The 15850-nt window shown below is 25.4% G+C and overlaps 1 protein-coding gene and 1 long non-coding RNA gene across 2 annotated transcripts in view; one reads left to right on the forward strand and one right to left on the reverse strand.

Moving 5' to 3' along the window:
* The window catches only part of LOC107448442 (nucleolar pre-ribosomal-associated protein 1), a 54845-nt gene that overhangs the window by 33335 nt on the left and 5660 nt on the right, over nucleotides 1-15850 (forward strand). The window contains exons 20-30 of the mRNA XM_016063624.3: nucleotides 539-880; nucleotides 1603-1847; nucleotides 3036-3112; nucleotides 5033-5196; nucleotides 6626-6736; nucleotides 8115-8178; nucleotides 9164-9329; nucleotides 10298-10397; nucleotides 11071-11343; nucleotides 12410-12516; nucleotides 14188-14331. Coding sequence (XP_015919110.1) covers nucleotides 539-880; nucleotides 1603-1847; nucleotides 3036-3112; nucleotides 5033-5196; nucleotides 6626-6736; nucleotides 8115-8178; nucleotides 9164-9329; nucleotides 10298-10397; nucleotides 11071-11343; nucleotides 12410-12516; nucleotides 14188-14331 — 1793 coding nt within the window. The remainder of the gene's footprint in view (nucleotides 1-538; nucleotides 881-1602; nucleotides 1848-3035; nucleotides 3113-5032; nucleotides 5197-6625; nucleotides 6737-8114; nucleotides 8179-9163; nucleotides 9330-10297; nucleotides 10398-11070; nucleotides 11344-12409; nucleotides 12517-14187; nucleotides 14332-15850) is intronic.
* LOC122270999 (uncharacterized) overlaps nucleotides 13339-15850 on the reverse strand; it is a 34676-nt gene continuing 32164 nt past the window's right edge. The window contains exon 3 of the long non-coding RNA XR_006226099.2: nucleotides 13339-13550. This is a non-coding gene — a long non-coding RNA (uncharacterized lncRNA). The remainder of the gene's footprint in view (nucleotides 13551-15850) is intronic.

Genomic DNA, 15850 nt, shown 5'->3' on the forward strand with positions numbered 1-15850 from the left:
TAGACAAAACTAGATCATAAATACATTACATTTGCTGGATAATTTCTGAAACTTGGAGGTGGTGGAGCATTTTCTCTAACATTAAAATTTGTTGTCAAATGTAAAAAAAAAATAGAAAAGGTTCAATCGGTTGTAAATCCAAAAACTGGAGTTATTCAAACTTTCTCTTTTTGTAAGGAAAAGATGTAGTGTTTAATAAGTTGTTTTGATGAAGTTTAATTTCTAAGAAAAATATTTTATAACACTATGGGGGGGAGCTGTCTATGTTTTTTGGTTGTGACTTTTTCGCTGAAATGAAAATTCATCTGAAAGATGCATTTTTTTCCCTCCTCAAAATTGCAGCAATTTGACTGGGATAGTTTCGACAGAATGGTCAGATTTGGTTTTGACAAAATTGTTATGACAATCTTTGATTTGTGAAAGAAAAATAAGAAAGGTCAATTTAAAATGAAACATCTTGATATTAGGAAAATATTTTATTCATTCATTTTTATTATATTATTATTATTTATTTATTATTTATTTTTATTTTTTTCAGATTCATTCTGGCTTCTATTAGAACACAGGTCAGATAAAGACCTAAATGTGCTAGGTGCTTTAATTGAGCTCAATAAAGAACTTCGCCAACTCACTCAAGTACATCTTGGAGAAATTACTGAAGATTTTAACAACTTCAGTTTCATGTTCCTCACCAGTAGATGTCTGAGTATGTGTGATAGTGAAGATGAGCAAGATCAGAAATTTAAAACTACCATCTCAGATGTATTCTGGAATAGTATTACTCAGTTTCTTAATGAAGAATTAGAGAGGGAAGTAGAAAATTTTAAATTCTGCAAAGCAGATAAAGCTGTTCAAAATCTGCTGCAAGAAAATTTTATTTGTAAGCTTTTTATAATTCGTTTTTTTTTTATTTTAATATTTTGATAAGAATGATACCTATGACTTGCCATGCCCATAATGTATTTTGACATGCCCTCTGAACTGTTTGAAATAATTAAAAAAATTATAAAAGAAACATGAAAGTAGTTTTTCCATATGTGCTATGCAAAAGTAAATTATGGAACTAGCTCAACCTTTTTTAGGAGTCCCAGATTCTAACTAATTCCAAATACATTATAATTATCTTGAATATTGTATTGCTAAGAAAGTCTATTTTCTAAATATTAGTCAACTTTATTTAAAAATTTTCTGGGGTAAAGGAAAATGTTTTAATTTTCTATTCTTCTTTTTTCTGTATACCTATTCTTTTGTTATAATTTTTTTTTTGTAACAACATCTAGCAGCCATGTAATTACATACAAATAAATAAATACAGATCTATTTGCATTAAATATAATATTTATTTTATGTTCTAAATGCAAGTAATGAAAATTAGACATTTGTAAGTTAACCATTTTATTTTCTAACAGAGACTAATATTCTCACTTCAGTTATGATCATAGCTTCCTGTTAATGTTGCTCCACACCATGTTAATTTGGTTTTTATGGTTCGCTCCCTGTAAATGATTGAGCATCTTCCCTTCTAGATTGATTTTAAAAAAATTTCATATCTCTTTAGAAACATTCATTAATGTATGTTTAATGTTGTTCAATTATTTTTAGCTTCTAAGAAGTTGAGTAAGTTTTGGAAATCCCTTCTTGGAGATTCAAAAAGTTTAGAATCAGCTCCTGCTCCATCTAAAATGTCTGTGTTGCTTCAACTTCTTAAAATATGGAAAACTCAAAGATGTGAAAAGGGCAAAAGCTTAATTCCTGTCTTGCAGATTATTTTTTCATGGATGACAATCTGTTTACCTAAATTTCAAGAATATATTGATTTGATTGCTGCTATAAAGAATATACTCCAGGTAGTAACAAAATTTCCTTTTTTAGTGCTTATTATAACCTTTATGTGTATTGTTTGTAATGAGCAGTGTGTTTATATTTATTTTTAATAAATTATTATAGTGTTTGGATTTAAAATTTGAATTTATATTTATTATTTACTTTGCATTGTGTGTTGAGTGGCTTTCTATATTTTATGTTAGTCTCTTATACAGCTAATATTTTATATTTTCTCAAGATACTAAATCAGTTTTAAAAATCTTTTTTTTTTATTTGTTTATATTTGTTTGTTTATTTGTTTATATTTATTTTTAATAAATTATTATAGTGTTTGGATTTAAAATTTAAATTTATATTTATTATTTACTTTGCATTGTGTGTTGAGTGGCTTTCTATATTTTATGTTAGCCTTTTATACAGCTAATATTTTATATTTCCTCAAGATACTAAATCAGTTTTAAAAATCTTTTTTTTTATTTGTTAGATGAAAAGTTTAAAATAGTATGTGGTGACAAGTTGTTTGTTAAAATATATGGTGACAAGTTATTAGAAAAATGGAATTTAATTTTTTAAATTTGAATCTGAAAAATGTGAATTTTATTGTCAATCAACTGAATTAAAAATTTACAATCTAATCAACAACCGAAAAGTTTTGTTAGCTAGCTATTTTTAGTTGAGCAAAACAAAATGTTCACTATTAAAAGAAGAACAAAGCTAAGTTTACAAGGAGAACTAAATTTTTAAAAATCAATTGTTTTTCCGAGAAATGTTTTTAACCTAGGGTTAGATGGCACATCTGATTCCACTTATTTTAATGCTTCAGTAGTTTTTTTAGTATCAAGAGTATGAAATGTTTATTTCATATTCGATTGAAATTGTTCTTGTAATTTGATTAGTCATTTTGTTCATAAAGTTGTAACGCTTTCCTCATATCAATATTTAATTTTAAAAAAAGTCATTAATATTATAATAAAATCATTATTCATGTATTAGGTTTTTTTTCAGTATTAAACTAAAGAATATTTTTTAGAAAGGAAAGAATTTGTTTTTTTTTTCTTGCAATGTTTGAAGATGGGGAAAACTATTCATTTTTTAAAGATTTTCCAAAATAGCGAATTTTCATAGCCTCTAAGAGATAAAAAATTATAAAGATTTCAATAATTTTACTACTATTTAGATATTTTAAGTATGTTTTTATTATTTTCTTCCAGGACCTAGATGAAATAACTTTATCTGACTTTCTTGATGTTATTCCTTTTTTCCAAAAAGCGTTAAAAGTATCAATGAAGTAAGTAAAATTTGGTGCATATAAAATTGTCTAATATCCAGTGCTAGGTTTTTCTAGCTATTTCACTTATTACTTTATTTTACTTTTCCCCCAAACATTTAACAAATAATTTAGTAGAAATGTAAGAAACAATATTTTAAATAATCATAAATAATTTTTAAAAAAAGATCTTTGTTTACAAAACGAACAGAAAAAAGGACTGTATTTTGTTTACCAAGTGGTAAAATAATAAATTAGTTAAATATTCATGATCAGATTCTTATCTTTTAAAAAATTGCAAAACATGATAGGAAATTGCTTTTTTGCATTATTATTAAATGTGTTTACTAAATTAAATTTTTATTGTCGAAAAAAGCTTTTAATTAGTTGTTATAACTACCAAAAATTAAATCAAAATTTTTAAAAGAGTCTAAGTTTGAGGCAGATAATGGATTTTTTTCAGAATTTTTGACATATATATGTATTTATTGTAGTTATCTTTAATTTCATAGATACCATCCAAATAGGAACTATTTTAACTAACTGCAATTTTGAGACAAAATACAATCTTCTTTTGCCTGTAAAGATGACCCTCTGTAAAAACTTGTGTTTTTAAAATTAGTTTTAACATTGTTTTATTTATATGTTATAATGATTTGTATTAAAGTAATAAAAAATAAACAATCAACAAACAACAACAAAAATAAACAATCAACAAAATAAACAAACAACTTGTTTTTAAATTTTTTATGAAATGATGCCATTATAAATTGTGACATAGAATGGATATCATTGTTCATGGCATATAAAATGAAATATGAAGCTGCAGTGATAACTGAGGAAATTTGTTATGAAAATAAAGCTTACATTTTAATAATATTTTAATTAAATGATTGCTAAGAAAAAGGAATATATTCAGAAATAGATTTTAATGCAAAAAAATCAACTTAATTTTTATTTAGTTAATAAATACAAGGCACTGAAACAAAACATAATACACAAGTTTTAAGTTGAGATTTTAATTTTTTATGCGTAAAAAACATTTTATTTACCATCAGTTTACTATCCTGAATTATCTCGGGCAAATGAAAAAAGTTAAATATTTGTCTTTGTATGATAGTTTTTAAAACAAGGGACAAAGTGATACTTACCAAATGCCAGTGAAATGATATGCTATTTTTATACTCTTTTCTTTCTATGTAAATTTAGCAATTATCACATATGCAATCACATAAAACACATGTGTAGTCCCACAATCTAACAGTAAATGTAAAACTCCCAAACAAAACTTGGCAAACTTCCAATCACTGCAGATTTTTATTTATTTATTTTTGTTGTTTTGTTTCTGGCCTATTAAACACGTCATAAAACAAAACGTTCTGACAAATTCTGCTACGCCCAAGTTTTCTTATGATAGTAAATATTTACAATATGTACATACCCGAGTTATCTCGAAATAATCAGGGAAGGGATTAGCAGAATTATAAACGATTTGTATGGACATGGAAAACATGAGTAGAATTCCTTTAGCATATACAGTTAAAATGAATTATTTCAATTTTTGAAAACTTCTATGTCAAAAAACGAAAATTATTGCAAAGCATTCATGATGGCTGTTAAGCATCAATGAACAGAGGCTCTGCCTACTAGTATATCATAAAACGTCAGTGCAATACAAAGCTTAGTACAAATATAATTAATGCTAATTCTTTTTTTTGCATATTCATAATAGTGATAACACTAATTAAGAAATATGTTTCTGATGTCTGAATTCCATTTCAATGTTTTTAAAGCTTTTAGAAAAATTGTTCATGTCTTTATTTACTCAAAGTTTTCTACTTCTTTCAACTGGTAAAAATCTGAAGTTAATCAACGCCTATTGTACTTGAGATTTTGAATGCTTAGTTTTTATGTTTTGCTAATTCCAAATTAATTTTATAGATGTGATGGAGTTGGGGTAGAAATTTTGAAGATTTTGTCTGTTTTGTGTGCAAAATCAAGAAATGTTAATTTGCCAGTTCAAAATCTGCATGATTTAGTCATTGGACACTCAAATTTTTTCAATATAATTCTAACAGATGTGAAAAATGATGCAAGCTTAAAAGGTAATTTTTTAATAACATATTTATTTATAATTGTGTTCATAACTTTTGAGCATTACAATAACTTAAAAGTTTGAAGAGCTTAGAAGCTCTAAACTTTGAACTGCATTTAATTCCTTTTGATTCTTACTTAAGAAGTTTTAATGAATTTCAACCTACTGAACAATTTTTGTAGCAATTAGAAGAAAAATAAGCTGAATAAATATCAACTGGTTACAAAAAAAGTAATTTTGAGCTTTTGTTTATTTTAAATATACAGGTAATTTAAATAGGCTAGTTTATAATTTCAAGTTATAGCTGCATTCTTTTATGAAATTCATATTTCAATACCCATTTTCATAGATACCTTTGAGCTCCTGAGTTTTTTAAAAATAATTTTTTGGGGAGGGGATATTATTTCCCCCATTTTTCCTGATATATAATGTACAATATTTATCTCACAAGATTTTATCCTATTGCATACTTCACAAGTAGTTTTGGTTATATCCAATGTTGAATGTAGCATAAAAAGGTATAAAATGTATCAGAAAGTCTTTTCATCTTCTACTAATATCCAACTACCCAAAGAACAAACATATTTTAGTTGCATGTTTTTTTTTTTTTGGTGCAATACTATAAAAAGAGTATAAGATGGTTCATTTTATGATTAATGATTGCACTTAGAAGACATTTGCATTTTTTAAAATTTTTATCTTTAATTTTTTTTTTTTTTTTTTTTAAATTTGGAGAATTTTTTTTTTAATGTTAAGAGTATTTTTTTTATGGGGTAAAAAAAATACTCTAAAAAAATACTTTTATGGGGTATGCTCTCTCTCTTTTTTTAAAGTTATTTCTTTAGCTTTGGGTCATTTTAATTGTATTGACTGCATTTTTTTTCCCTTATAATTTGACATTTTATTATGCAATTTACCATACCACCTTCAATCAGGTTTTCCCATTATGTTATTGATGCAAAATCTTTAGAAATAATTCTTTATTACAGTTTTCTAGGAAATAATTTAGTGTTGTCTACTATTGAAACAAACTTTGCAGTTTAATACTCCCATTTATGTTAATATAGTATTGGAAGTTTTTATGATCATCAAAAAGAAAATGTTCAGGAGTCAGTTTATTTTCTTTTTTTTTGCCATAACAACTCATAACATTTATTTTAAACTTTCATGAACATGGAACATGTATTGCACTTTTTTATATAATTATTTTCACATGATTGGGTATAATTTCAAGGAGGAAACATTGTTTTAGTTTAATAGTTTTACTTTAAAATGGCATTTTTTAATAGCATCTATGGGGATTTTTTAGGTCATCAAAATACTGGCTATAATCGTGATTATTAAATATTTATAGCCTAATCATTCTTGATAGTTATAAAACTGTTTTATGCACTGCTTATTCCTTGTCTTATGATCTTTTGGTTTATATTTCTTAATAGAGGGTGTTATTGAACTACTGACAGTTCTTGCAAAACTTGATGTTTCAGTCTGTAAAGAACAACATATAGGAATATTTCTCGGTGCATACCATGGCACCATGTCTAGGATAGGTGAGTAATTACCAACTGTTTCTTACATTTTGGGTTAGCAAAACTGTCAACTTTCAGGCTTTTTTCCTAATAAGTGTATTAATCGGAGGACCTGTGTGCAGTTTGCCCAGAAAGTAATATTTGGAAATTTTGACTAAATTTTTTTTTAAAAAAGTGTAACAATTTTTTAGCAAAGCATATACAAAGCACTGCGCTATCAAAGCTTATGATATCTTAAATTCACATTAAAATAGAAAATTTGAGTGATAATGCAACTAAGAACTAAAATTTTTCATTCTTTTGATGGGGTTGATACTTAATGGTATAAAGTCAGTCGCAAGAAAATTAATACCTTCAGTATATTGACCAAATTAAAGATAGCGGTATTAACCATTTCTCCCAGTGATTTGATTGTAAGAGACTTGTAAATTCTGTTTTTGCCAAAACAAACTGGAGAATTCCTAGACTGAGAAAGCTAATCAGAATTCAAATTTTTTTATATAACCTTTTTTAAAAATAGTCAAATCAGCTATTCATTCTGTTTAAAAAAGTAGATTAATTTATTTTTATTTTTTAAAAGGTAAAAAAGTTACTTATAGAAATTTAATGAACATGTAAATTTATTCAATTTTATTATTTTTTGTTTGGATGCTTATTATGCTATGTTTACAATAAGTTCAGGTCTGGGTTAATTTTATCTCTGTTTTATAACTATAGTATTTATTTTTTTACTTAAATATTTAATTTTTCATTTATTTTGTCTGGTCAATTATCTGTTTAAGTTTAGTCACTTGTTTATTTTTGAAATTTTTTAAGAGTAGATTCTTCTTTCAAGTCTAAGCATCAAAAATGATTTCCCATTTAAAAAAATTGGACATTTTGTCCTCCTATCTTTTAAAATGATTTTTCTTCTAACAGCTTTGAATTTAAATAAATGTTACATTTGACCTTTAAAGAAATTATTTAATTTCTAAGTTAAAATTTTGAAACTTAAATTCCAATGATTTATTATTTATATGGTTAATTGTAATTTCAGTATTAGTTATTGTATTATTTTTTTTCATTTCATATATTATATTAAATAGCACTGAAAAAATAGAATTCTTGTCCCTACTTAATTTTATTCTATTCAACCTCTTGTAATTCTCATACTTTTGTTTAATTTTTTTCTAATTTTTGAACCTTTACCACATATCCCTTTAAAATATGTTAAATATTTCATTTCTTTAGTTTCTTGTGGGAATGACAAAAATGTTCTATAAGTACGACACTATTTTATAAAAAGAATTCCTTTAATTTTTCTTGTCACATCTTGAAGGCAGCAAATATTGTAACTAAAAACATTTTATGATAACAACAAAGCATATACTAATGCTCGTTACAAACTTTTTTATTTTAGATCAAAAATTGCTATATTTGATCAAGATTTATTCAGACAATGGTGTCAATATGATAAAATATAGGTAATGTTCTTATTAGTTTTTATTTGTTTTATGTCACCTGACTTACTTCTGTAACAACATTTGTTTATTTACTAACACTTTGCTACTTATGACATATTAAAATGTGTATCAAAGAAAAATAAATTAAATATTGATTTATATTATAAAATACCAAATTTAAGCATAAAAACTTTCATTCTTTCATGTTATTAATTGTTAACATTTAATACTTTTTCTAATTTAAATGTCATTGATCAATGGTAAATATTTTCTAGAAAAGGGTGTCCTAAATTTTATGGTAGATTGAATTAAATAGAAAAGTGGTCTCCTAGATAATTTGATTTAACACCATTAGATTTCTTTTGACGAGGATAATTTGAAGTCAAAGATCTATATCAACAAGCCCACATTCCGCCGTGCATCAAAGAAGCATCGATGGAATTCTACAGCATTTATGCCAAATAGTAATGGAAAATTTTGATGAAAAAGTGTGCCAGCAAGATTGTGAAACTCATTTGCCCAATCTACTATTTCATATATAATCCTGTCCCATGTAGTTTATGTTTCAATAAAAATAATTAATAATTTGAAAATTTTTTTTTTATTTAAATAAAATCTTTCGTAAATTTTAGGACATCCTTTGTATGCTAAGTATTGCAGTGTAAAATTATTAATCTTTTGAACTTGTATGGATTTGACTTGTTAAAGATAAAAAGAAACTTTAATTAAAATATAAAAATTAAAGTGTACTAAAATATTCAAGTATTGTTTTTGTTAATATGATTTTTTTTGTTTGCTCATAGAAATTAAAAGAAAGTAAAATTGCTTGAATAATTAATTAAATCTTAAAGTTTAATGACTGAATTACTGTGAAACTCTTAAATATCACTGCTTTTTCAGCATTTACTTGTAAATTTAGTTTATGTACTAATTAGTCTAACTTTTTTTTAAAAGAAACAAAATAAGTTATTTTAAAATGTATCATTTTTATTTTCTATTATTCTAGCCCTTTCTTATGGGGTAAAGCTGCAATTGCACATTATTCAATTGTAAACAGTGGAGAACATCTTAATTTATCGAAGCAAGCTAAACTTAAAGATATTGCCAGTCTAATCTCGTCTGAAAAAATTGAAAAAACTATTCTTCATTATCCTCTAAAAATGGCTTTACAGGTAAATATATTTTTTCATATATTTTGTTCTTTGTTTCTATTATAATAATTGTTTTTAAGCTTTCAGTATCCACATCCAACTTATATAATAATAAATATGTTAATCCGATTATTAATGAGTTGCTTTATAAAATAATTTGCATTACAAGTTTAATATTTTAGTGTTCTTACTGGCTTTTGACAAACTTTAGAAAAACCTGCAAAAAAATAAATAAATGTATGTAAATAACGATGTTAGTAAATTAAATTCTCCGCTTTATTAATTACTGATCTCAATTTAAATATTTGTTATAGAATCCATCAAAGTAGTTATCCTTTAAAAATTTCAGAATCTCCCCTAAAATGTTCAAAATTTAGATTATAATCTCTTTTATTCAGAGGAGAAATTACCAAACCTTTTTTCATTATTATTTAAATTAATTATACTTTAAAGTTATAATTTAGTTTGTTAAGTTTCTAATGGTATAGAATTTCAAATAGTTTTTTGATATTTTGTGACTAAATTTTTCTTAATCATTTTAATCATTTTCTTAATCACATCAAAATTTGGTATTCCTTGTGTTATTTCCAAGAAAAGAAAAATAGAACAATAGCTATATAATTAACTAATGAAATTGAACTTTAGGTTTTAGTGAAATGTTGATTATATTTTTTTCCTTATCATATAAATTTCTATAGGCAGTTAATCTATTTGAAATCAAACTTGCACAAAAATAAACCAACTCATAAAAACTGAAAATAGTGATTAAATTTCTAATTTAGATTTTTTTTTTTTTTAATTATTATTTATTTATATTTCTAATTTTCTTTCTAAAATTTTCAGAAAGTTTGCCTGATTTACATAAACCCTAATTAGGCAACCTTTACTTTAGTTGTAAAATTCATTCCATTCTTATTTTTTTTCTGAATCTTATTGTCTTTCTTAAGCATTATTTAAATTATTATTTTTTTAATCATTTTTGTTTTTAGCTTTCTCTGGAATTTGTAGAAGACATTGACAAGGAATTAGCTTGTAACATTTATGATTTACGTTTCTTTCTGCCTTTACTTGCAAATCTGCTGTCTCCTGGTAAGTACATTACTATTTTTATCTTTTGTGCATTGCTGCTACTTAGCATGTTTAACATTTTCTTCTATTACTTGTGTTTTAAATTTTATTTTTTTTAAATTTTATCTTAATTAAATTTTATCTTACTCTATTTTTTCTTGAATTTATTCCATTTTAGAAAAGCATTATTTTTATAGCTTATAGAATATTTTCTTGTCTTGGTCTTTTGCAACTGTGACCAAAATCTTGACTTAAAATATTTTATTCTTGCATTTATTGTGCTTTAGTAAAATTAATTTCCTTAAATAAAATTTATATAAATCTTAAAATTCAGATTTATAATTTGCAAACTGAGGTTATTATAAATCAAAAAATGCCTTATTAACCTTTAAGAGTGAACAAATAATAGTTATTAAACATTTACTTTCATTAAATATTTTACAACAATTTCTTGGAAATAGTTCACTTTAAGAAAAAGTGCAATCTAAGTTTATGGGTTTCCAATTAAAATTGCTTTAAAATATTCCAGACAGACAATTTAAGATTGTGCCTAAAGAATATAAAAATTTCTTTGTTTCTCTGAACCATAATTATTAATCATGTTTGAGAATAACGCTGAATACTTTGGAAGTATTTCTTAGACTTTTATATCTAACTCTTCATGTTTTAAAATTTTAATAAATTATTTTTTTAGGTTCCTATGTAAATATCCACTGTTTCCTTGAATCAAAACTTTTATTCCTGGTATTTATTTCATTGAGTAGTTATGATTCAGATCTCAGGGCTCTTGGATATTATTGTCTTTCTCAGTTTTATCACCATTTAGAAAGTTGGAGATCTCAAGAAAAAGAAGTTTGGATATCTCTTTTAGAGTGCCTGCGTAATGATATATCATCTTCCAATCCTAAACTTCCATGCATTATTACATTATTTCTTGTTAGAGTAACTGAAATATTCAACAAACCAAGTATGTTTTTTTTAATATTATATCATGAATCAGTGATTTCTTTTGTATTTATTATAAACCTTTAATTCCTCAATATTTGTGTAATATTAATTTTGACAAATGAATCAAAGTATTTGTTCAATCAAATATCTTTATTTCTTTTTTACTGATTTTTTTAAAAAAAAATCAAATTCAAATATATATTCAAATTTTTTCAAAATGTTATGATTATTTTTTAGTTCTAATTTAACAAAATAAAGTAAAATTTAATTTATTATGATTTATTTTTATTTTAAATATGCTTTCTTAAATGAAAAGATATATAAATACTTTTATAATTGAATAAATTAAAAATATATGAGAAAAACAACTTAATCGAAGGGCCCCAAAAATTTTAATGGCCTAGAGCCCCATGTACGCTTAATCCGGCCCTGGTACAGTCAACTGCCTGTTTATGATAAACTGAAGTAGAATGAAAATTTTATTAATAGTATAATAATTTATCTATTTTTTACTGGGTGTAGTGTGACCTACAATAAACTACAAAGGATGGAAAAGTGTTTGCATTAAACGAAAATAGAGAATTGTCTAATTTCAGCTGAAGTTTTTCTCAGAGATTTCTTAACTCTAATATCTTGCACTATGGAAATTCTGGGCAATTTGAAAGCTAATCCTTGAATCCTTTTTTTTTTTTTACTTATTATTTTTCTTATAAATATTTTTTACATAAAAGACCTAAAAACCACTAAGAATTGGATACAAAGTTCTGCTTGGTTTTTAAATACTAAATAAGTTTTCTTAATATTTTGTTTCTTTGTTCTCTTTCAATATCTTGTTTTTATTCTCTAAAACTGATGTGAATTGTACTGATAGCTGCTTTCCTTATTAAGTCAATCTCCAGAGATCTGTTACTTTTAAAAATGATTGAAATGATTGTTTGAGTTTGAAAAAACTTCGTTACTGACATGTATCTTTTATTTTATATTATAAATATTTTTATGTATTGAAATCTAAAAATTGAACTATCATAATGTTCTTATTATTTATTGAAAAGAAAAATATTTTAAAGTAAGTACATTTTTTTCAGGTAATTCTCTATATCCTATTCTGTACAAATTTATTATGACAAAACCAGCCTTAGATGTCACTCATGTTCCTGAATTTTACAAGTTATTTAACAGTGTAGAGTTAGAGGTAAATTTAATATTCATCTTTTAAGATTACATACTCACCATAATTTAGATAACTGACAAACCTTATAGTTTTATCACCATGTAATCTTTATAGATATTGCAGAAGTAGTATCAGCTTTTCTCCTTCTTATTGTTATATACAATTTTTTTCTATAAGCAATAAACTTTTACTACGTTATATACTATTATATTGTTTAAAAAATGTGCTTAGTACAAATTTGCTGTCTGATGATTTTTGGTACGATTAAGTAATAATCAATTAATCTGGTTTGATTTTATGAGTAAATATTAAAGGAATTGTTTTGATTTTTAGAAGCAACTCTTAATGCATGATTTAGTCTACTGTATTGACAAGGTTTTTCTTTCTTTGATTCAACTTAACAGTTCAGCTTATAAAAATCATTCAGCAATTATATGAACATTTTAAAAAATATTGAAGTTATTATCGTTTTGAGATTTAGAAAAATAAAAAAAAAGTCTCTTGATGCTAGTGCAATGAAGAAAGTTAGTATCTGTTGCAATATGATGGATATGCATCAATTGATGAAAATGTTAAAACTTGTGGTATTGTTAGTTAAAGAAATGTCACAGAAGCTAAGGAATGCAAACTGATACTGATGAAGACTGTAAAACCAAACAACAACCAATGTGTGGAACTGCAACCAAAATTCATTTGTGGAAGGCCTCAGAGCCTTTAAAAATAATGAGGAACTTTGGATTTTTACGTAAACTTACAGAAAATGAATGGCAATCTGTTACAAGTGCCGAAAATTTATTGTTTAATCTAAGAAGAAAAGAGTGTTCAAATCAAAATGTCCAAATATTTGAAGTAAATACATGTGTTTATTCATCTTTCTTTTGCGTCGGAAATATCTTTACATTAAGTACACACTCTTTTTAATTAAATTTTTTTACACATAACGTAAGTTTATAATTTTAAAATCCATTTTTTTTCATACATTTTCAAGTTATTTGATATTTAATGTTGTCTTGCATTCGTTTTTCCATCACATCGATGTTTTGCAATGAATGTCCCTAAAGAAACAATCAATCAAAGTTTTATTGTATAAATTTACAGATAATGAATGTATCCAAATATTTGATTGCGAAAATTTAGCTGTGGGGTCATGATAAAAAATTATGTATGTCACCAATATTTCTATGATAAGCAAGACAAGTTTGTTTCAGCATCTTGAAGTAGTTTCTTTTCATTTAGTATTGCTCGATAAGTATTGTACCATTTACTATTTCTTGTATAATTACTGAACTTAATTTAAAATTTTTTTGTCATATGTCTGTATCTTCAGGCATTAGTTTTTATTATTTTAAGAAAAGTTAGAATTCATTACCCACATTTAACATAAATTTAAACTCAGCTCTATTCTTATTACAAAAAAAAAAAAATAATAATAATTCTGCAACTGCCCGATTTGAGCTAAATTCACAATTTCTTGACCAGAAGCATATAGTGACAATGTGGTCAGCATTGGGCATGAACTGCCTTCTCTTCCTAGAAAATCTAGCACTTAGTGATTAGAAGCTGGGTAGGCTACAGGTCACTACAAGAAATATTTTTGTTATTTAAATTTTTTTATTATTCTCATTTTGTTTATTTTATTTTTGTAAATCTTTTAATGTCATGTTGTTTAACATTGCTTTTTCTTGCTCATAGCATAGAATACAAAGGTTATGGTTATTAAGCTTACTTGCTGATGGACTTCGTACAAGTGTAGATTTTCATATTTGTGAGAAGCGATATATTTTCAGTATAATGAAATCTCTTTGTTGGAGCACCTTATCATCGCAGCAGGAAAAAGTAACTTCTTTTAAATACTATGTATTTTTCATGTAAAACATTAAATACATATTTAAGTATGTACATTATTCCATATGCCATCTTCTCAAATTAGTAAAGTATTTGTTATAGTTAAGAAATTTATTTAAGCCAGATTATTTTTGATAGCCCACAATTTGCACCATAACACCTATATCTACCTACAACATTGAAATTTTAAACTGTACTTCGTAATAAAAGTACTTTTTAAGATTTTTAAAAAATAAAAAAAAACGACTTAGCACCTTGAAAAAAAAAGGGGGGGGGTATATAATTTTTTTCAAAAAAAAAAGAATTTTACTGTTTTTTGTAAAATCACTCAATTAGTTATGAAATATTTATTATGTATATTTATTATATGTATATTTATTTGAAAAAAGTACGATATTGTGTTATGTAATCTGTCTAAGCAAATTGATTATTTATGTCATTACTGAAAGGAAAAAATATTTAAAAAAATACTTATTGGTATTATAACAATGAGACAAGAATAATAAATATTTTAGGTGCTTTCATTATAAAAAAATATATTTTAGCCATAGAAACTTATCTAAAGGTAATTGATTAAATGTAATTTTGAACTAATATCTAGAAGTTTATTAACTTAAGAGTTTTTTACCAGTGATATGCTAATTCATCTTTAAATAAGTTTTCTATTTGCCATAAATAACAGTTTTTAATTGTGTGATAATTTTTTATTCTAGTCAAAATCTAAAACTTATTTTGTTATTACAAAAATTATTTATTTTATCTGAGTAGAGTTTTAAGATTTTGTAGTTAGTTATTTTAACTCATTGACTACAGGTCTTTGAAATTTGGATCATTGCTTAAAGCTTGATTAGTCCATCAACCCTCTTGCTATTTGGATAAATTTGTTCAAAAACTTTGCTAACTATTTGAATACGATGTAAACCTTCAGTTATTATAACGGTTATTCAGTCATATATTCAGGGTTCCCGCGGCCTTGAAAAGTACTTGAATTTCATTTTGATTTTCAAGGGCCCCTAGGAGTACTTGAAAATGATATTACATCCTTGAAAATTTCGAAATGACCTTGAAAAGTATCGAAAACTCAGGAAAACAGCCCTATTTCCAGTATTTCTATGTTTAACTTTTTGACGTGCGTAAGTGTGAGAGAATGACTTCCCCGTCTTTCAGATGATGACTCGTACTGTTTGATTTAAGGATTTTATGTATGTTTGACTGATTTTAGGAATTTTAAATATTGGGAACTGCGCCAGATTCTGACAAAATCTCGATTCTTATTCAGGCGATTTTAATATCAATCATCGATCTTCGTATTAGACTTATTTAAAAATTATGTGTTGCAGGGATGAAAGACTTCCACGAAAAAGCGGAAATCCGCTTTTTTTCCCCAATTTTGAAAATTTCCGACCATGTTCCAAAAACTAAAATTTTTGGGAAGTCCTATTGGAGAAACCCAAGCCGCCCGAACGATAGTCGGATTACCGCGACTTCTGCTATAGAGTGGAAAGGAGTC

This window comes from Parasteatoda tepidariorum, chromosome 3, assembly GCF_043381705.1.
Source record: "Parasteatoda tepidariorum isolate YZ-2023 chromosome 3, CAS_Ptep_4.0, whole genome shotgun sequence".
Lineage (NCBI taxonomy): Eukaryota > Metazoa > Arthropoda > Arachnida > Araneae > Theridiidae > Parasteatoda > Parasteatoda tepidariorum.